This window comes from Amblyomma americanum, chromosome 1 (assembly GCF_052857255.1).
Source record: "Amblyomma americanum isolate KBUSLIRL-KWMA chromosome 1, ASM5285725v1, whole genome shotgun sequence".
Taxonomy (NCBI): Eukaryota; Metazoa; Arthropoda; class Arachnida; order Ixodida; family Ixodidae; genus Amblyomma; species Amblyomma americanum.
In genome coordinates this window covers 513,939,944-513,962,632 of record NC_135497.1, presented here as the reverse complement: position 1 = coordinate 513,962,632, position 22,689 = coordinate 513,939,944, and the positions used below count along the sequence as shown (strand labels likewise).

At 45.4% G+C, this 22,689-nt stretch overlaps 1 protein-coding gene across 4 annotated transcripts in view; it reads left to right on the top strand.

Moving 5' to 3' along the window:
- The window catches only part of LOC144116192 (protein zer-1 homolog), a 145,494-nt gene that overhangs the window by 54,243 nt on the left and 68,562 nt on the right, over positions 1-22,689 (top strand). For 2 of the 4 annotated variants that reach the window (XM_077650917.1, XM_077650918.1), the window contains exons 8-11: positions 5,995-6,057; positions 7,175-7,229; positions 9,810-9,863; positions 16,650-16,688. In XM_077650917.1, coding sequence (XP_077507043.1) covers positions 5,995-6,057; positions 7,175-7,229; positions 9,810-9,863; positions 16,650-16,688 — 211 coding nt within the window. The remainder of the gene's footprint in view (positions 1-5,994; positions 6,058-7,174; positions 7,230-9,809; positions 9,864-16,649; positions 16,689-22,689) is intronic. The other 2 variants (XM_077650919.1, XM_077650920.1) reach the window with 1 other exon arrangement.

The window sequence follows — 22,689 nt, the reverse complement described above, 5'->3', positions numbered from 1 at the left end:
AGGTAGTAAAGTTTACCATCCCAGATAGCAAATGTTTACCTTAAATTAAGGGTGTGCGAATATTGAAATTTTCGAATACGAATTGAATACGAATATGAAGAAAAAATGGTTTCGAATATCGAATCTAATATCGAATATCTGGTCAGCGCAAAAAATAAATTCAGAAAAGATAAACAGGAAAACATTGTTGCTCATATTTTTTTTTTCAAAACAGTGTATGGCCTTTGGAACTGAAATAAACAAAACTAGACTGTCTGAACACCATATAAAAAAAAAACATATGCCCAGAAATGTATACTACTAAAGAGTATCCAACCTGTAATGTGGTCAGGCAAAATGAAATCCACAACATGACAAGACTGGAACCAAAAATAACATGATGGCTAGTAAAACCTCATTAATTCGGAGTTCAAAGAACCGTCAGAAATGCCCAGGTAATTCGAAGGTCGATTTATAAAATGCCCCGTGGCTCCGAAAAAAAAAAACTACCAAAAATGCGGTAATCTTATGAGGCGGCTCTATAGTGCAAACACTTGTAATCCATGACAAGCACCGAGTTTCGGCGTGCTGGAAGACATTGTGAACGTAAGCGAGATGGGAACACACATTGTCGTTGGAATGGCGATACTGCTTCTAAAAAGGAAAAAAAACAATGACCAGCGACGCGTCAGTCAGCGTCTGAAAGCGGCACAGTGCTGAGATTGGACTACTGGCGAATGCACGGGGCGACAGTTGCCATTGCCACGGGCGAGTGGCAAAACTCAGAAACCAAAACTACGCGGCAAGGTTTTTTTTACCTAGTGACAGGGGCCCTCCTAACGTTGTCACGCCTGCCGTTACGCCCACATAGGAGGTTCATGAGTTACAGTGCACCATGCAGTAGGCGGGATTTTCACAGGATCGCTTGCCCTGTTGTGACGACACCTCGACTCGCCCCTTCGGGAGCCTCACGTGAAATTCCGCAAGCAGGCTTACCCGCATAGCGTAGTTGACCAAAATAAGATGGCGGTGGTCACGCTCGGAGAGTTGAGGTGACAGAAGGAATGTTATGGGTGTGGGCATTAATTAGATAACATATTACAGAAGGGTTGAAAGATAAAAAAATAAACGCGCTTTCGCGTTGCAATTGTTAGAAGTGTGTCGTCCCCCATTTGTTCGCAGCACGTGTGGTATGTGGGAAAGCCCACTTGCGGAATTGCACACAAGGTCAAGCCTAGCGGCATCGGAATGCGATTGGTCCATGCGATAAACAATGGAGAAGAAAGAGAACAGTGCCTTTATATTGTTTTCGTGGAACTTAAAACTCTATATTCAGATCATTTGCCCAGATATTGCACTTTTGCCACAATAAAATTTACAAAAGTCGCACGGTATACGATCATTGCTGAGTATTTGGAAATTTTTGAATATTCGGAAATTCACGAATATCATTTCTCGAATACAAATATAAACCGAATATGAAACATATTCGATTCGTATTCGAAATTTCGAATATTCGCACACCCCTACTTTAAATACATTTCAAGTAGTTCCAAGAACCCTGCAACAGAGAGGCCTGCCTTATTTTGTAAGGCAACAACGTTGTGTTTGTCGATGCATTCTTTGTGGCACGAAAACAGCTCTTCATACGGCAGTGAATAATAAAAGTCTAACATCAAATGAGCAAGCCATGAGACCTTTGTTTTTATGGGTTTCTGAAACCTGGATTACATCCAGTGATTTTTTCACCAGAAAAGGATTGTCTATGGTCAATGAATTTAAAATCTTCTTAAGAAATACAGCTACTGTTTTTTGTCAAGTGCCGTTCTCAGATACGATTATACGGAAGGGACGTTCCGGCTTGTGTGTCTTGGCACTAGAGAAAAGCTGTAGACCGAGTCCTGTACACTTGTCATTTGAATTTGTCAAGACATCAAGGTTATGCTTTTTACATGTTTTCTCGGCTTTTGCCTTAGCCAAGGAGACCTTCTTCCCTACAGTAAAGAATGAAAGAATGGCTTCCCGACCCTTAGTTACATATAGATAAGAAGGTTGCACTAGGAAGCCTCCTTCCTTGTCCGCCGGAAGGAAACGCAGTGAATGTTCCTTCGCATAAGACACAGTTCTCTTAACTGGAGCGGAATTCACTGGGGCCTTAAAACGTAGCAACGCACAGACAGACGCACAGGTGGACACACACCTGTCTGATTCGGCGATGGGTGCTAGCCTGGATACTTGTCTCACCATGCCCAGAAGTTCTGGCCGTGACCTCTTGGGTTCGGTGGCGTACTTCGGTCCGTGGGAAAGAACGCGACGCACTTCAGTGGGCAGTGAAACGTTCCCTGCAGCATGGATGACATTCTCCGCCTTGCGCTTCTTCTCAGGCTGTGAGGCACGGAGCTGAAGAAGTGTCTGTTGCCAGAGGAAGTCAGCAGTGGAGTTTGCCAGGTCGGAGAATTCTTCCCATTTTTTCCCTGCATGATGTGGAGCAGGCATTGTGAAATTGGAGGCAGTGCCGGTAGAACCGAGCTTGTCTGTTCCATTCGGCTTTCAGAATCTGGCAGATTCTCAAGCAGTGACCTTGCGATGGCTGGAAACCACCAAACAACAACAGAACTTGTTTCGGAAAGCGTTTTTCTCTTATGAGAAAAGCCAGGGTTCGAGCTTTGCACACAGCGAAGGCGACGTAGGTGACGAGAACACATGGATGGACAGACAAACACTTGATAGGGCCCTATGTACTAGAAATGAAACTAGCCTAAGCATCAGTCCTAACGAGGACTGATCGCAAGGTCATTGCTTGAGAATCTGCCAGATTCTGAAAGCCGAATGGAACAGACAAGCTCGGTTCTACCGGCACTGCCTCCAATTTCACAATGCCTGCTCCACATCATGCAGGGAAAAAATGGGAAGAATTCTCCGACCTGGCAAACTCCACTGCTGACTTCCTCTGGCAACAGACACTTCTTCAGCTCCGTGCCTCACAGCCTGAGAAGAAGCGCAAGGCGGAGAATGTCATCCATGCTGCAGGGAACGTTTCACTGCCCACTGAAGTGCGTCGCGTTCTTTCCCACGGACCGAAGTACGCCACCGAACCCAAGAGGTCACGGCCAGAACTTCTGGGCATGGTGAGACAAGTATCCAGGCTAGCACCCATCGCCGAATCAGACAGGTGTGTGTCCACCTGTGCGTCTGTCTGTGCGTTGCTACGTTTTAAGGCCCCAGTGAATTCCGCTCCAGTTAAGAGAACTGTGTCTTATGCGAAGGAACATTCACTGCGTTTCCTTCCGGCGGACAAGGAAGGAGGCTTCCTAGTGCAACCTTCTTATCTATATGTAACTAAGGGTCGGGAAGCCATTCTTTCATTCTTTACTGTAGGGAAGAAGGTCTCCTTGGCTAAGGCAAAAGCCGAGAAAACATGTAAAAAGCATAACCTTGATGTCTTGACAAATTCAAATGACAAGTGTACAGGACTCGGTCTACAGCTTTTCTCTAGTGCCAAGACACACAAGCCGGAACGTCCCTTCCGTATAATCGTATCTGAGAACGGCACTTGACAAAAAACAGTAGCTGTATTTCTTAAGAAGATTTTAAATTCATTGACCATAGACAATCCTTTTCTGGTGAAAAAATCACTGGATGTAATCCAGGTTTCAGAAACCCATAAAAACAAAGGTCTCATGGCTTGCTCATTTGATGTTAGACTTTTATTATTCACTGCCGTATGAAGAGCTGTTTTCGTGCCACAAAGAATGCATCGACAAACACAACGTTGTTGCCTTACAAAATAAGGCAGGCCTCTCTGTTGCAGGGTTCTTGGAACTACTTGAAATGTATTTAAGGTAAACATTTGCTATCTGGGATGGTAAACTTTACTACCTGCAGAAAAGAGGAGTGCGCATCGGTCCATGCATAGCGCCTGTGCTTAGTGATCTGTTACTCGCGCAAAAGGACAGAAGGTTCAAAAGCTCTGCGCTGTTTTTGGCTTGTTTATGATTTCCTTGTTCTGCTAGACACCGATGTCCATAGTTTTGAAGCAGTCAAGCAACAGATTCAGGATATTTTTGTCCAGTGCCTTCATCCACTCTTGTTGACTTCTGAGGTGCCTAAAAATGACACGATTAGATTTCTTGACCTCAGGCTCAGCTTTACGCCAAATTATACTTGCTGGTCTTATGAACCGCGAAGCAACAAGCCTTTGTTTCCGTTGGCATCGTCGCATTCCAAGCTGGTTGAACGTGCCGTGGCTAAGTCATGCTATAACAACACTCTAAATAAATTATGAATTCACTCTCAACAAGATAGTTTCGACCACCAAGCTGATCGCCTTGAGAAGGCAGGATATCCCGAGCAACTGCTCTTGTCCGTATCTGAATCGATGCTCGCAAGTGTAAACAAAAACAAAAAAAAGGAACTGACAGAATCCGCCAAGGCAAAAGAAAAGACAACAGTTGTTCCATACATTCATAAATTTTCCCACAGACTAAAGAACATAGGCAACCGAGCTCACGCAAGAGTTGTTTTTTTGGCTCCCGAAAAGCTTGGTAAATTGTGCAAACAAGTTAACGCCGAAATCACAGCACAAAAGTGCACCATAAAGCATGAGATGTTGCATGCCAAGAAGGCGTCATCTACTCCGTTCCACTTTAATGCGGAAAACAGTACGTCGACCAGACGGGAAGATGCATAAACGAGCGCCTAAGAGAACACAATAACAACGTTCACAATACAGTTAAAGGGCATCTCGGCATCCACTGCCCAGATTGTGAAAGCAAAACTTGCCAGGCATACTTCCAGCAAACAGAAGTGTTGAGTAGACCACCCAAACACGCTAACTTGAGAAAAAACTGAAGCTGCTCAAATCGCCTGGTTAAAGGACGCATGTGTCAGAAGTCCCTCGTTAGTGTTGTCAGCCAAAGAATTAGAATTTCTTTCTGCAGGGATGTAATGCTGCTGTATCATTTTGGTTCTTTTTTCGTGTGCATGGACAACTGTGTATCACCCCTATGGTTTCTTAAAGCCTGATCATTTTTTTCCACGTTTCAAGTAATAACCCTTTAAGTGCAAGTCAGCACCTGTCTGTGTGTGTTTCTTGAGCCCTTGTCTAATTCGCGCTGTTCTTGAAAATGATCATGTGCAAAGAACATTTCGATATATCTAGAATTGACTGTAGTAGTGGCACCACCTCGAAAGGTGTTGCTTCTCTCTGCTTTCACCACCTTTCGCTTGTTGCCATACTTGCATGGCATAGGTACATGGCGTAAATGTGGAGTTCAGCATAAGGTGGCAGAGTTGATCTTGGATATATTCGAATTATAGTCTATATCAAGCTGTCATAACATATGCTTAAAAATCCCCATCCCAAAATATATATCTACTCTCTGGGCATATCAAACTTGCATTCAGCTGGAAATTTGTTATGTATATTGATCTGTCAAATTGCACTGCTCCCCGGCAAGTGGTGCTTCTCCTTATGGCTTCTCCCATTTTTTTTCCCACACTGAGGAATGAGTTAAACTCCTCTGCATTCATGCTTTCCTCATCACCGTTTTTCTGTATGCCTTCACACAGTCCGGTATTACGGGCACATTCTGTTAGGGTGAACCTCTGATAAGCTGAACACAACTATGAGATGCTATTATGATTGTGGCAATGGCAAGTAGTTTCTGACATGAGCGATTTTTCGAGCAGTGGTTTTTCGAGTGTACTGGCGGGTGGTTGTGTCTGAATGAAGCATTTTACATATTGGAGCGTTTGAATTACTGGGCAACCCTGTGTGTTGAAAATCGCATGGCCTTTTTGTTGTGACAAGACTAACAGGAAACTGGCATACACTTTCCTTGCTCATTATAATAATCATGCCCCGGAAAAAGCGGCCTCTGCTATCTGGTGTCCTGCTGGGAAGGTCACGAGGGCAGTATACTTGAGAAAGAATGTGTCAAATTGGCCTCATTGCAGTGGCATCCCTGGGTGTCCACAAGGGTGACAGCTTTCACTTTGTGCACTCTCTTCCAGTGCGTCCCTCTTCTATCTGGTAAAAGGCGAGGAGAGGGCAAACTTCAGCGTCAGCATTCGGAGGTGAGTGACTGCTCCCAGTTGTTTTGAATTTTTATTGGCATTTGTTTTTTTTCTGTGCCATATAATTTTGAATTAGTGGTTGGTTGGCTGGTGTTAACTTGTGGTGTGGCAACTGCTTCCTTGTCTCGCGAGAGGGCAAATTCATGCAGCACTTGCATTCCTGAATGGGGCCATTACCTGCATGCAAAGTCAGGTTCATGGTCTTTTTTATCTTTGGCACTGGATGTCAGCGCTGCACCGGATTTTGGTTTCTCCCCATCTGGCACATGCTGCCTTGGCGGCCTACTAGTGCAGACCTGGCAGGGTTTCTTAAGCTGGTGGCAGTGTCTGCCTTGGGATGGTGTGCAGCAAGAGCCGCATGTTCATGTGCAGGGCACTGCTGCCAAGCAAATGCCGACTACTTTGGCAAAGCAACAAAAGGACAAGAAAGACACAAAAAAAGCAACACGTTATTTTGTGCTGCTACCAAAGTGGTGTCATGCAACTAGCCTCACATCTTGTTGTATTCAAATACTGGGGATGATTTCAACTGCAGTGCTGCGTTTCTTTTCCTCATTCTTCCCAGTTTTTGTTGTGAAAACGTGGAAGATCGTTTTAAGCATGGTTTCAGTTTAATATCAGATTGAAACGGGCATGGTGCTGCTGCTACAAGGTTCATTTTAATATGTCTAGACAGTTCTATTTTTAGTACAACTTATTCCAGCATTTACAATCTGTGAGTTATTCATGTCACTATTTCAAATTGTTTAGTCTGGTTTGAAAAACTTGCTTCAATTTTGGATGGTTCCTGCAAATTTTCATACAGGGCGGGGCTTGTATATGTTTGCATTGTATGATCTAGACATTTAATGCATTATCGCAATGAAAGCCTTGCCAGGCCAGCACTCATTCTTCATGAAATGCGGGTCATTGCACGAATAGAGGATGCATAATCAGAGTTCGACTGCACTGTAAAAAAAAAAAAGAAAGCACTGAAATGTTGGTTGCTTTTAGGAGAAAGACTGCACAAGCAACTATTGTTTGCTGTCACATTGTCCAATGGCTAGACTTTAATGATGTCTTGCCTGCTGGACACTGGACCATTGCGTAAGAAGTACTGTACTTTCCTTGCCAACAGGAGGATTATCAAGTGCTTGCTGGATGCCATGGGCTTCCATCGAACTGATACCACGGTGAGTACTGGCTGAGGCCCGAGCCAGTCAGAACGCTTTTCTGAATGCTAATTTCAGCGCAAAGCTGCAAGTTACAGTAGGTCCCACTTGCAATGAACCTTGCTGTCATACAGCATTAGTGTGGAATGTCCTCAGATTTTGCCGCAAGTTAACTTTATGCGTTGGACTTGTGATATTTTGCTCTTCTGTGTTACGAATTTTTAGGCAGTTCATGTGCATAGATGTTGGTCCAGTGAAGTTCTGATGCAGGCTGGACTATTTGTGAATTTTTTAACCCTAGCTTAAAAAAAGTAAATTGAACTGAATGCATGCACCGTAGTCACGACTACAATTAGTGGTGTCTTGTGCGTTACTCTAGGCTGCCCTTTGTAGATGAACAGGCAGTGTGAAAGCATAGGATGACAGTGGAAAGGAGATGCACCACATTGCACTGTCCTTTTTCCCCCGCTCTCATGTCTCTTGGACTGCTTCTTTTGAGACACAAAAGAAATGCGTCGAAATAACTTGATCTTCAAAGGCATCAATGAGAAAACAGCAGAAGCATGGAAGGATACCGAAGAAGTTGTAAAAAAGTTTGCAACCAAAAACAAACTTTGGAATTTCAGCTGGTGAGCGTGCCCACAGAAAGGAGAGCCAAGGGAGTACAGCATCTGTTTGATAATTGTGAAATTCTTAAATTTTAAGGATTAGACTAGCATTCTGAAAAATGTTTACAAGCTCGGAGATCTTGCATATGCTTTGATTTGGATAGCAGAGGACTTCTTGCCTAGGACGCAATTTATTAGGAAGCAGTAATCAAAATCGAGGTGAAAAATATAACCTTCTATTTGACAAGCTGCTCCTGACACTGTATACACTCAACTGTGTCCCTGGAGAGGTGTCTCGTCTTCCCAAGCTCAGCACTAAATTTCAGGACATGACGTTACGGGACCACTACGGACCACTGACTGCCACTTAAATGCGTAAATTCAGCATTGTCAATTTGCTGTCAAACTTCTGCAGCTTCTTTCCAAAGCAAAACAATTTCTGCTCACATTTTGAAGCATGCTAAACCGACCTTGTATTGGGCACAGACACTTGGTTATTTCCCAGTGTTGCTGATTCCAAACTGTCCTTGTCCACCAAATTTTCATCATTTAGAAAAGACCGCATTGTTTTTCACGGTGACGGTATGTTTTTCGCTGTAAGGAAAAGCCTGCAAGCATATGTTGCTGACATGGGATCAGGTCTTGAAATTTTTTGGGTTGCATTGCGTCTACCACCATCTGTAACCTGTGCCGTTGCGGGTCCGCTATCGCCCACCTGATTCGCATGAGGAATTCCCTAAACACCTCAATAGGTAAATCTATTTCTCTCATAGAACAACCTTTACAACAATTCCAAGTTCATAGTTGGCTGGTCGCTAGACTGCTTCCAAAAGCCACTAAGCACATGCTGCACCCAAGGCCAGCTGTGATCGAATGGTTGCGATGAGAAACATCTGCTTCCAGTGCACTTTTTCGTCCACCTTTAAAGTTTTAAGTACTCTAGGATGCTGTACATCATCAAGTTGCGGATTGCTCTTTCTGCAAGGAAATTGGCTTCTGGGAAATACAGTTCGATGCCTCTTTGTTGCACCCAAAGAGTTTCTTGCTAAGGAAAGCTGGTTCGCTGTCCTGGGTTTGCAACGACTTTGTCCACTGAAGCCTTAGCTTTGGGGATGATGGTTTGTTGTGATAATCACCTCCTGTGGTAGAGCCATAGAGTTCTTGCCGTCCACTTCATAACCAGTGCCGTCCACTTCATAACCAGTGATGAGCACGTGGCCATATCGCCATACTAGATGAAACATGACTCACATGTTGGGGTTCTGAACCTTGTCAGCTGCACTAAATGTAAAGGCACTGTCGTCTTGTTCAACACTGATGGGTCGCTATGTAGGGGGCTGGTGTAGTTGGGTCGCTGTGCACGCTACCTTCATCCTTGTGGCACTGCTTCCCCCCCCCCCCCAGCAGAAAAAATGCCCTCCTTGCTGAGCAGGGACAGCTGGTGGCCATAAATGCGGCGTACTGCTTCTGTCGGCCCATGCTACAGTATAGCCAGGCTCAACTGAACCTCTTTTCGGGGTGCATAGGTTATGGGAACCTCACGGAAAGCAGCCACTCGATCCACCATGGTCATAAGGCAGTGGCAGCCACTTCAGCTGCATAGCTGGCTTTGAATAAATGGTTGACCAAACACAATGCAATGCTGCACGTTAACCTCAGGCAATGCCATGAGGCCTGGTTGGGCTAAGAGGGCATTAACCTTTTGCGATCCGTTGTTGTCTGAGGGAGCATCCACATGGGGAGGACCAGAGGTGTCAAAACTTGGTGTGTTCTGTGTAGGCTACAGTTAGTGCATAGTTCTGTAGCACCTGCACATTTCGTTTAACTGAGTCCTGTGTGGTGCTACTACAATGTGCATTGTGCAACGTGCTAGCGGTTGGCCTAGCTACTTTTGTCACGCTGTACATGTGGAAACAGCTTGGCCAATGTGTTGGTGCTGCTGATGGACCAGGCTACCAGTAACAGAATGTCCCATTTGCTACTGCTGTTGTAGATGCTGAGGAACGGCTGCCTGACGATGATCCACTTCAAGATTCCACAGGACGTGGTGAGTAGCACAAGTGGGGTGGGGCTTTGTTAATGCACAGACCAGAGGGAGGGCAGTGAGCTGTATGCTGTGGTCATTTGCTCAGCTCAGACAATATCCAGCTAAATTTTGCTGGGTGTCGATTTTTAAAAACGGCCATCTTTGTCTCATGTAGGTATAGTGTAGGGCAATTTTTGATGTTGGTACAAATTGCTGACGTTTTGTTTTTCGGGGAGGAGCTATTTTTTAGTGGTATGAGAATTTTGAAACTTTGAATTTCATTCATTCAAATTGAATTGAAGTTGAGTTTATCTCGACAGTTTATCTCAACTCGGAACAGCAGTCCAGTTGCTCTTCCCTTGTTTGTGTGATTGTCAACATGTAGCACAAGCTCACATGTGGTAGTGGGAAACGTTACGTCTGCATTCTGCTGAGTGCCTGGTGGAACTCGCCAAAATATGAACTGACGGCCATTGTGATTTCATCGCAGCTACTCCACATTAGGAACCAAGTGCTTCATTACATGCAACACAACGTACCTGTGCAGCGTAATATGTAGTATACATGCTGTGACATGGTTGTCAGAGTGCACATGTATGTTGGTCCGTGCACTAGTTGGAAAAGGGAATGGGTGCAAATACTGGCTACAAGGTCATACCAGGAGGCTCTGCATGAGTAAATGAATGATAGCTGAGAGGTCAGAGCCACAGCTTATAGGGACACTGAGGAGAACTCTATCAATTTTTTTTTGTTAGCAAAATCTGATAGTTTGGCATTTAATGGCTTTGTTGCCGCTTGTCCGGGAGCGAAAGATGCATTTATTTCAAAGAAATTTGGATTCGAAGTTGAAAAAGTTTTTCCCGCCGCTCCGATTCAAACTCGAGAACTCTTATGATGTCACGGAGAACTCTTATGACGTCACAGGACGGAGTGACAGGAAACGTGACGTAAACGCAGACTCCGTGATTTCTGGTGGCTAGCGGTGCGGTCTAGCAGCTGCCAAAATGAAGGCTACCGCCGCCGCACGTTGAAGGCGTCTATCGGGGGTCGCTACCGTCACTTCGTTTACGTTTGCACCGGCTTCTTGCCAGCGTTTCGATGGATCCTATTCCCGAATGCGACGACGTAGTTCTCGCAAAAACTCCGGCCTGCATTTCAGCGACTTCAGCCCCACAGAGCGTACAATGCTTTTGAGGGAGCACGGTTAGGTTAGGCGCCGGCGGGTCGTTTCCCCCTTCCGCCGTGAGCAGCCGTTGCAAATTAAATATCATAACCCCAGTGCGGGGAGTCGCGAGGGGCCAGGACAAGGTAGGCGCGTTGCACCTATCGGAGGCTGGCCGGGGCTTTGGGGCCAACGGATTGTGATTCCTTGAACGGCGCGGTTGCACGGTGCAGCAGGCGGCATCGAGGTCTCTCATGGTTGCAAGGGCCAAGTTATTTGTTTATTTTTTCGTCACAAAAAAACAGATGGGTGCTCGCGTTTAACAGAACAGAAGGGCGCTCGCGTTTAAAGTTGGAGGATTGAAAGTAAAGCCGACACACGACACTTCAGCGGCTTTTGCGCGTTTCCGGAGGTACGGGGTCCACTGGATCGGGCTCTCTCGCTTAACTGCCTTGTGCCTTGTCTCCCATCCCTAATAAACGATTTCCGTTTAGTAGTTTGAAGTTGACTGGCACAGCCGGGAATGTTTCGCCGGGCGAGCGTGCGAAGACACAAGTGCTCTTTATACTGCGAACTCCCTTGTACGATCACCGACCATCATGCCATCATAGTTTTTCATCGACCGTGGCGATCATCTGACCAACCTTAAAAGGCTCCTTCAAAGGTTAACTGGCACTTGAAGCGGCACTTGGAGTTCCTTTGCTGTTCGGTGCTTGTAAATCGAGGTGCGTCAAAAACGAAACCACGGGGCACACAAAGCTCATAGACGCGAAGCGCCATAACAAATCTAAACTCTCCTGGCCGCCTGTGTTGCCGCCAAGCATCGGTTTTCTTTGCTTCCAACATTCAGGTTGTATTTTGTCTGCCTTCCTTGTGTTATAAAAGTGCACTATCGGTTCTAAAACAAAACTTCCTTCAATTTGAACCGCGCAACCTTCCTTTGTCAGCCTCGGAGATTCGCGGTCTCATGTAGGAAGAAAAATTCCTGCAAGGTGGCGTCTCTTGTCCTATGACGTGTCACGCTTTTACTTGCGAGATTGGCCTGTGGTGGCGATACCTGTATTTTGGTTCTTGCTATTTTCTACCTTACGAGAGCTTTGTTTTCAGTAAGAGCGTCGTTTTTGTGATCAGGAGCTGGTATTCTATCGATACAAGCCAGCTTCAATTTCTCCTCAGTGTCCCTTTAAAGATGCACTAAAGAGGGTTCTGGGCTAGTTCTTTTACTGCGGGAGCTCGATCTACATGCTCTGAGCATTCTTAGAAACTTGGAATTGTCCTGTGTCTCCTGCCTTTGTTTTAAGCTGACCTCCGAGAGTAGAAAGACTCAACCAATGTGTGGAGTACATTTCAGCCAGTCTCGTGGTGGCTTCGCTTTCACTCCAATTTTTTTTTAGGTTTCTATTAGGGGTGTGCGAATTTTCGAAATTTCGAATACGAATCAAATATGTTTGATATTCGATTCGTATTCGGGAAATTGATATTCGAGAATTTCCGAATATTCGAAAATTCTCGAATACTTGCCAGCGGTCGTATACTGTGCAGACTTTCATAAATTCGACTGTGGCAAAACCACAATATCTGGGAAAATTAGCCGATGATTGAGTTAAAAATTCTAGGGAAACAGTACGGAGGTCCTATTCCCTTCCCTCTCTATTGTTTATCACGTGGACCGATCGCATTCCGACGCCCCTATGCTTGACCTCGTGAGAATTTCCCCAAATGGGCTTTCCCGCATATCACACGTGCTGTGAACAAGAACAAGACGGCCGACGGCCCGCATCGAACAATCACAATGCGAAATCGCCCTTTTCTTTTTTAATCCTTCCATAATACCTTACATATTGAATGCCCACATCCTAGGAATGTGTCCTGTAGCCTTCATAACTCTCAGAGTGTTAACTCCGCCATCCCGTTTTGTAAACTACGTCATGCGGGAAAGCCTACTTGTGGAATGTCGCGGGAGCCTCCTGAAGGGGTGCGTGGAGTTGTCACAACAGGGCAAGCGATCCTGTAAAAATCTGGCCTATTGCATGGTGCATTGTAACCCGTGCACCTTTTTAGTGGGCATAACAAGAGGCGTGGCAACGATCGGAAGGCCCCGGTCGCTATAGGTAAAAAAAAAAAGCCTGGCCGTGTAGTTTCGGTTTCTGAGCTTCGCCGCTGCCCCGCGGCAACTGCAAGTGTTGGCCCGTGCGTTCGCGGTAGTCCAATCCCAGCTCCGTGCGGCTTTCGGACACCGACTGGCGCGTCGCAGGTTATTTCCTTTTCCTTTTTAGAAACGGTCTCGCCATTCCGATGCCAGTGTGTCTTCCCCGGCCTCTTGCTTGCATTTGTGTTGCTCTTCCAGCACATTAAAACGGGCGGCTCGTCACTGGCTTACAGGTGTTAGTGTGATGAAGCTCCCCTCATAAGGCCTTACTGCATCTTTGCATTTTTGGCACGTTGATTTTTTCCAGGAAAGGGGGGGGGGGAGGATTTTATTAACCGAGGCTTTCGGATGAACTGGGCATTTCTTCCGGTCCCTTGAACTCCAAATGAATGAGGTTTTACTAGTCATGTTATTTTTTGTGGCCATTCTTGTCATTTTATGAATTTTGTTTTGCATGACCTCATTATAGTTTGGATAACGTTATGCTGTCTAATCAAGTAGTATATATTTCTGTGCACATCATGTTTTTATACAGTACTGAGGCAGTGTAGTTTGTTTATTTTAGTTGCAAAGACCATACACTATTTTGAAAATAATAAGGGCAACAACATTTGCTTGTTTATCATTTTCTGAAATTTTTTTTGTACTGAACAGATATTCGATATTCAATTCGATATTTGAAGCCAATTTTTCTTCATATTCGTATTCGAAAATTTCAATATTTGCACACCCCTAGCTTCTATAAATAAATAGTTTCAGTCGCAGACAACATAGCTGCAAATTAGGCCCACGGAAATAAAAATACATGTGGACTATTTGCTTTCGCAGATCATTTCGCGTATTGCTGTGTATCACTCTGCCGATGGCAAAGCGGCAAGCCACCACGCGACTGGCTGAAAGGCACTCCATGTGTTGGTTGACTCCTCCTACTCTTGGAGGTCAGTTAAAAAAAAACGGGAGCCAGGCCGTTTAATCCGATTAAATAAGGAAATCGGGTGCACAGGACAATAATTAGTCTAAGAATGCTTGGAGTGTCCAGATAGAGCTCTCGTGCTAAAAAGGCGAGCTCAGAATCCTCTTTAGTGCACCTTTAAGTGCCAAAGCTGTGCTTCCACAGCATGCAGAACACCGGTGTAGTTTCAATTTAATGTGCATTAGAACCCTTTCACCACACTGCTTATGAGCATCACACTTCAAAAATTTGAAGACTAGGGGTGTGCGAATATTTAAAATTGTGAATGGATTACGGATAGTAGTTGCTGTTAGATTCGATTCACATTGTACTTTTACTAGTAAAAGTATTTCAGTTTCTCAAATGAACTGTCTGCTGACTTTTATCTACCGTGTTTTCATGGCAGAAATCAAGAGCTCTTTTTTCAAGTTAACATAATACACTGCTGTGGTGCTGAGAATTATGCACCCAAAGAGCCGATTACAGTCGACGACCGAAAATTCGGACACCTGATTTTTCGGACATGCTTGATTATTTGGATTTTTTCGCGGCACCGCGACATGACCCATAAGAGCGCTTGAAATTTCGGACGCACCCGAACTGACTGCTCGATTTTTCGGACCTTGTTCGCACTCGCCGCCAATACCCAAGCCGCCATATACCGTATTTACTCGTGTATTTAACCCACTTTTCTTCCAGAAAAGTTGACATCAGTGGGGGGAGGGTTCATTACGCAGGAAAAAAAAGTTCCCAACAGATTGTTTTGGAAGGGTCAAGATTTCATATATCACCGCCTGTCCCTCCAGTCATCAACAAATGCATGTGGTCAGAGGGGTTTAAAGCATCATTCACTTTGACGGGATCCGGCAATTTTGTGGCAGCCAGCAGCACGCGGGGGCCATTCACGAGTGCCAACGTGCTGAACACACCGGCCCTGAAGGTCAGGCGCGCGTTTTGTATGCCAGGTTAAAAAAAACACACAGGAGGGTGATGGGTGCTTAATGCGAATGACTATGCGTTAGCTTATAGCATACGTATTGGTGCTCTGCCAAGTTCCCCAGCGGGCTGCGCTCTCCCCTCCGGCCACGCCACAGAGGCCACGCCCCCCCCCACTTCCTTCTGGCAGGAGCTCTGAAAAGATAACCAAGTGATGTTACCAGCAGCCGGGAGCATCTTGGCACGCTGCCAAGGTCTGCGCTGTGGACTGCACGAAAACTGAGGAACCAGCTACAGAAAGTTAAAGGCTGAAAAAACCAAAGTAAATTGTAACGGACAAAAGTGGGGGGGTTCATTATGCGAGTGGGTTCATTACACGAGTAAATACGGTAATGCATCCTCATTTATTCAAACTGCGGGAGAGATCGAAAACTTGATCAAACAAAATGAAATTCAACCTTAATGGGAGTCTTTTAACTTCAGATGCTGAAATTCTGCGCGAGTGAGTCGGTACATTGCGCCCGCATGGCTTTGAATTCGTACTGTTTTTGAATGTCTTCCGCTGCACGAACTTGAACAGTAGTAAGAGCTCGCGGGACTCATCTGTGCCGAATCTTTCGTCCTGGATATGGAAAGAGCAGTGCAGCGCGTGGGAGGCGTACGGCTCCACGGAAACGGCGAGTGCGGGAGGAAATGGTGGTGCATTTCAAGGTGAGGTCAGCGTACCCGCGGCAAAATGCACTGCATCCCTGACTTTTCTATCGTAAAACCGTAAACAACTGGCGTTTTGATGACAGGCAAGACGCCTCTCATTTACCCAAGCCATCTCAGAGCACATATCGCCGGATACGATGCCTATTTCGGCTCTAGTTGCTAGGCCTAATGACGAAGGCCCAACGCCTATGGAGCGCTAGCTTCGGCTGTTTCTCGGTTCTTATTGTTTCGCCAGCTTCGCGTTCTCGTTCCAGGCCCATCGTACTGCGGGCGCAGCGCAGTTCCTGCAGCGGGGTGTTCACTTTCCCATTTAGACTTTATCCCAAGCCGTGCGTTCATCGGCGACATGCCGCGGGGCAGCACAGCCAGGCCGAACTCATGAAAACGGTCGCCGTCCTCGTCCGTGCACATGTCGCGCAACGAAATTTAGTCATGAGGAGCTTCAGAATGTGAGCAATACAACTGGTGCCTTCCTCCGGCATATTGGTAATAAGTTGGTGATTTTTTTCGGTGAAATTTGATTTTCCGGACTGCCTGATTTTTTGGTCGTTTTCGTGGTCCCTATAGAGTCCAAAAAATCGGTCGTCGACTGTACTGTTGTTAAAGTGCAAAATTCGTGGCGCCGCAGGCATCTACTAGACTTTAATAGAATGAAACGAAGGCTTTTATGTCTTGCATATTCTATCACATTTCCTTAGGACGATGCATCAGACTCGTGCTTGGTATGCAAATCTGCCATTTCTGGTGACGATTTTCTGACTGCTCTGCCGCTGCACTGATGTTTGGTGCACTGTGCCTAGTGCTGTAGTCGAATATTTGTGGCTGAGAAGTTCCTTGGTCGGCCAGTGTGGCATTGTAACTTTGTTTTTTGGTTTCTTTTTTATGTTCCCCTAGTTAGGGGCTGATCTGCATGATGCATCTACCAATGTGCAAGTAAATACTGCATGGTGTGCTTTTGACTCCGCATATTTGATCATAACACTAGGAATGACTTTTCACTTCTATTTTCTGGTAAAAAAAAAAGAAACTTGCATTGCATTCGAGTAAGTATGGCACATTGTAAGAAAAAAAAATTTGGGCTTGTGAAGCTTATTTCAGCAGAAATAACTCTCTGTATTCCGCTCAGTCCTATTCAGAAATAGAATCCTTTGTTTTCAGGTAAAATCTTATTTTACTCTATTCTTACACCTTAAGCAGATTTTGCAAATATTCGGGGGAAACCCGACGGTATTTTACCCAAAAAGATGCCTCTAAGAAAATGCATTTTGTGAGCTTAAAATGCTGTAAGCAATATGTGAGAACTAGTGGATATCTAGAACACATTTTAGAGAGGTCTTTTTTGTTAGTTGGAGATGGTTTTAAGCCATTTGTATCGCCTGTTGAGTGCAGGGCTGCTTTACCTAGTGATCTGTTAAAAAAAATTGCAGCTAATTTAACTTACTTGGCCAAATGCGAAGTATGTGTGCTAGCACGCCGCGTTTCATTTTGCTTTTGGTTTGAGGCTAGGGTTTCAAGGTCACACTTCAGGCGAAGATTGGCGAAGGCTGTGATTGGGGACCTTAGTGGTAGTGACTGTAAAATATTGGGAGTGGTTAACGCACCTCAAGAGGGCACTGTGATAGCGGTGTGTTCTGGATCCATTGCGCATGGATGGAAGTGTATGAAGACATTCAATGCATGGCGCGCGAGAGTGGCCGTTAAACATGAGGGGTGATGGTTACGGCAATAACACAGTGCTCTCGTGCAGTGGGCAGCGAAGCTGATCTGTTGACGCCGCTATGGGTTCAAAACATAGGCGCGGTGCAGTTGCGGCTTTATTATTTTATTTCAGCAGGTCGAGCGGCTTGAGAGAGACAACGGGTTTTTTTGAGATTGGAAGCCTTAGTGCTAGTGCACTAAATGTCCCTGTTTAAATGAGGGGCTGGAGGGCAATTATTGATCTCTCGCCTGAGTGTCATCACTGAACCAAACGCTGCCAATGCTAGCAATACCCTGGTCCAGGACTCTAGTGCATTTCAAATGGGTGCTGTGACGTGGAATGTTTTTGCATTGTTCATGCAAAGGCAGGTGAGTCCAGTGCAGGCGTATTACTATGGTAATGTAGTGAAGTAGAAAAAGATGTTGCATTTAGAGAAAAGTCCCGTGGTGAAAATTGCCATTTTTAGACTGTTTATAGAAACTAGGCATGTGTGAATGTGATAATTCCAAATATTGGGTCAAATAGTGAAGTATTCGATTTGATCCGAATGCTTGGTATTCGAAATTTCGAAGTGTTCGCCTCGAGCGAATAAGGTTTCTGGAACTCTTGCTGCGTGTGGTTTCAGTTCAGTGTACCTTCTCTGGGATGGCACTATGGTGCGCGCGCAACCAAGCCTCCAACTCCACTCAGTGTATCTGCAGTTCCGCGTGTATGCCGGAGCCGGTTTACACATGCTAGCGTCAATACACGCCTGCAGGCGGAAGTGCGATGCCCAGATCTATACCTGCCATTTGTCTGTGGGCGCACTACCTGCGCTGCGCATGCACAGTAACCGACACAGTGTATGCATCAACAGAGAGGTTTAGCTTAGCGTGATCCACACGCCACCAGTGTGCATGTGCTGGTTGGTCCCAACGGGGCATTCGTGCAAACAGCTGGCCAGTGCCTGGCGTCCTTGGAGCAATCTGCGCATGCGTAGTGGCTTCCCGCGGAAGTGGATCACGCTACGCCAAATCTCCACAATCGGAGGACGCACAACTCTTTTGACTTCCATGAAACGAGTCTGAGCTGACTAGTGCTGCAGCCACTCTTCTCCTTGGGAAATTCGCTAAGCAAGCATGATGGTGCAAGCAGGAAGCGGGGTTAGCACGAAGGGGAACTATAGCGTGAGACACATGGAGATGGGTGCCCCTTTCCGACGTCTGATGGCACTGGGCACGCAGTGCGTATGCCTAGCAGGTGTCATGAAGTCCCCGCTGTGCAACAGTGCAAAAACAACAGCTGCACAACGACGCAGTCACAATTAAGAGCAGCCCCACATATAGGTCTGACACTCCACTGATACGTTGGCACCGCATGTAGCTTGGCTCCCCCAATTTTCGATGTCCATTTTTGCAGAAAGTTGACACAGCTTCAATGAGTGTGACTAAGCTTCAAAGCATTTTTTTTTTTTTTCAGGTTGTGGCCTTATGTGTTTGAAAAATAAGGATTTTATTACCTATTGTGCTATTCAACCTTTTTTCTGTTTAAGAAGTATTCGAAATATTCGCTTCGAAGTTATTCGAAAAAAATTACTATTCTCTTCGAATTTGCTTCGAACCAGAAAACAACTATTTGCACATGCCTAATAGAAACAATAGGCACAAATTAAGTGCCTGGTATTTTCACTGGCAAAAGCAACCTGGAAAAAACCCGAAGCATTGAATTATTTTTTGAAAACCACATTTGTACCCGATTTATACCTCATGCAATGGCACGAGATTTTTATCACCTGAATTCTGAGGAAAAAAAGACAAAGGACCCTATTAATCATAAATACCCCCAAAAATAAATAGCCCCAGAAGCAGAAGATTGGACAGCCGTCACTGTAGCTCAGTTGGTAGATCACCGGACGCAAAATTCGGAGGTCGTGGGTTCAGCTCCCACCAGCGGCATGGTTGTTTTTTTTTCTGCTTTATTATTAATTGTCTTTAAGTGTCAGATTGATCACAGCATTGTTCTCCCATTGATCAACACCACAAATTAAAAAATAATATATTGAAACATCCTCCTATGCACCTTGCTTCGATGGCTGTTGGCCTCCTTTATATGTATGTCAAACGAGTCTCTCATTATTCTTTTTCTTATCTGCTAAATAGCTTAACGAGGGTTTTGGTTCTGCCAGTCTTGATGTCATAGTAGCATAAGAGGGTTCTCGCACAACTTCCGCCCTCACCGTTAGATGACGTTCAGTGTAACACTCATGATAATGCAGGACGTACTACTTCCACCGCTATGGACGAGGGTGGCGCTGGTGAACACTCTCAGAATTTGGTTACACGCAAACATAAATGCCCCCAGAAGCAGAAGATTGGATAGCTGTCACTGTTGCTTAGTTGGTAGTGAACCAGACACGAAATTTGGAGGTCGTGGGTTCGGCTCCCACCGGCGGCATGGCTGTTCTTCTTCTGCTTTATTGTTAATTGTCTTCAAGTGACAGATTAAGCACAGCGTTATTCTCCCATTGATCAACACTGCAAATTAACAAGAATATACATATATAGAAACATTTCCCTTGTGCACCTTGGTTTCGGTGGCTGTTAGCTTCCGTCATATGTATGCCAAACGAGTCCCTTGTTATCCCTTTTCTTATTTACTAAATACTTATTAATCATGTGTAGTATGCCGGATGAGTGAGGTATTTGAGAACACCCAAAGTTGACTTCAGGCACACGACCGTATGTCCATCAAAAATAGACAAATTTTCATCGAACTATGGGAATTGCTTCTGCTACTGTTTATTTCAAGAATTACTCAATGGACCCACTATGTGCAGCAATAACCAATTCAATTTGGCTTTGGAAATGACTGCATGCTCGAATCAGGTGGTCCTTAAAGATGTTGGCCATTGAGTGAGCAATGGCGGCTTTCAGTGAGTCCTTCGTGTTTTGTGGCTGTTTGTTGGCCTTCCTCTCAACAATACTCTAGACATAGTAGTCCAGCGGATTTAAATTTCAAGAACCAGGAGGCCACAAGTTTAGAGTGGCATGGTCATGGAAGTTGTCAGCCAGCCACTGCAGGTAACGCAGGTAGTGTGGGCGGAACCAGAATCCTGTTGAAAGACATAAGGTCTTTCTTTTGAAACACTCTCTATCCAGGGCTTTACAACGGTGTCAAGCATCTCCACATATGCAGCAGCATTTCCGCAGAGTCCTCCTGCAGAAAAGTTTGCTGGAATGATGTCACCTTCATTGCTGACGACCGCTAACACCATCACAGGCAGTGGAAATTTTGTGTGCATCGCTGTGGGCACTCATCAGTGCTTGCACAACGCTCCCTGTCTTTGCGGCAGTTAGCTTTTTGGTCTTGGTCAAAGTTGTTTTCATCTGAAAAGCCAGAGCGTTCCACGCTCCTCTGGCTTCTTCAGTTTGCTTAGCATGAGTTGCCCCTCCTCATGACATAGGAATGATACCTCACTTCCTCATGCACAGTGAGCCTGACTGTCAAATCTACGACTTGTAGCTCTTTTGCAATGGCCCTCATGGACTTTCCTGGGTCATTACTCATGGTGACCACTGAGTGGGCTTTTTCCTTTTCGCTACAGATGCCACGTCATCGTCAGCGCACATCAGTTTTTTTCGAACCTTGTAAATGAAAGACTTCGCTACGTTCAGAAAGGTGGCAATTTCCAAGTTGCTATAGTGCACAGCCAGGGTGACAATGACTACATAGCGTTTCATTTCCTGTGTCAGCTTGTACGCTCTCATATTTGAACAAATTGCGCAGTATGAATGATAGGGTGTCAATATACAAGAAGCTGCACGCCTAGATAGATGTAGGGAGACTGCTGGGGCCTATAACATATAGGCCTATAACAATAGGGATTAGCGTCCTCAAATACCTGGACCACCCGGTACATCCACTCCAGGTGACGTATCCCGAGCGTAATGCAGGTCGACAAAGTTTGAACATGGTGCCACTGTCGTCTGCAGCGCTACTTTTGTTTGCAAATTTAAAGTATAAATCCCTGTCAAAGCCAAGTTCTGCCCTCATCGTTGGCATCATGATGAAAGGTCTACAAGAATGTGCCAGTTTTTTCTTACTTGCCTTTTAGACTGTCTTTAAAAAGTTCAGAAATTCCAAAATTTTCTGTTCATCTCAACTTAGAACATAGTCAAACATGCAAGCATTTACAAATATGAAAACAATAAACATACACTCGCCACGGTACGAGGAATATAATTAAGAGATGACATTTTGGGGCTAGTATTGGTCACCAGTTCACAGTGCCCCACCTTGAGTAATTGAAAAAAATACCTTGTGCCATGGCGCTCTTTGGCTGTAGATGCTCTTGCACCATTAAAATCCATAATCATCATCATCACCAGTTCACAGTGAGCGTTGGAAAGAACGACCGTGGCTTACTGTATTTACTCGCCTTATGAACCCACTTTTTTCCCAGAAAAGTTGACATCAGTTTAGGGGGAGGGTTCATAACGCGTGAAAAAAAAGTTTCCAACACATTTTTTTGCAAGAGTCGAGATCAACAAATGCACGCGGTCAGACGCGTTCGTGCCGCTAGTGTTTAGCATCGTTCACTTTGACGCGATGCGGCAATTTTGTGCTAGCCGGAGGTGCCGGCCAATAGCGGCGAGATAACGCGAACGTGCTGAACACGGGCCCTGAAGGTCAGGTGCCCGTTTTTTACTGCAAGGTTAAAAACAAGACAGTGACGAGTTTCTAATGCGAATGTTCAAGCTTCACCTTAGAGCGCACAACGTCTTGGTGCTCTGCCAAGCTCGCCGAGCGCGCCACCCCCTTCCCCCCTCTTCCCCCCGCCCCTCTGGCTGTAGCTCTCCTCAAAAGATAAACAAGTGCTGATGTCGGCGGCGGGCAGTATCTTGGCGCGCTGCCAAGGTCTGTGCTGCGCGCGCTCGCCCTCCTTTGCTTTCCCCACCCCTCTGACTAGAGCTCTCCTCAAAAGCAGTGTTGTCGGTAACGCGTTAATTTTTTCGGTAACTTAGTAACGTACTCGTTACCAATTCAACTTACGTTAACATTTTTCGGTAACGTGAGGTGTCATATTACTAGTTACTTTTTGTTCCAGTTGTGACCCACTCCGCCCCCTTTATTAGAAAAAAAAAAAAACCGCAGAGCACCTAAAGTGATGTAAATAAACAAAATGTACAGCTGCTCCCGACAACCCTTGTTGGGACTCGCATGCATGCCAGAAAACAGCTGCCCTTGACAACGCAC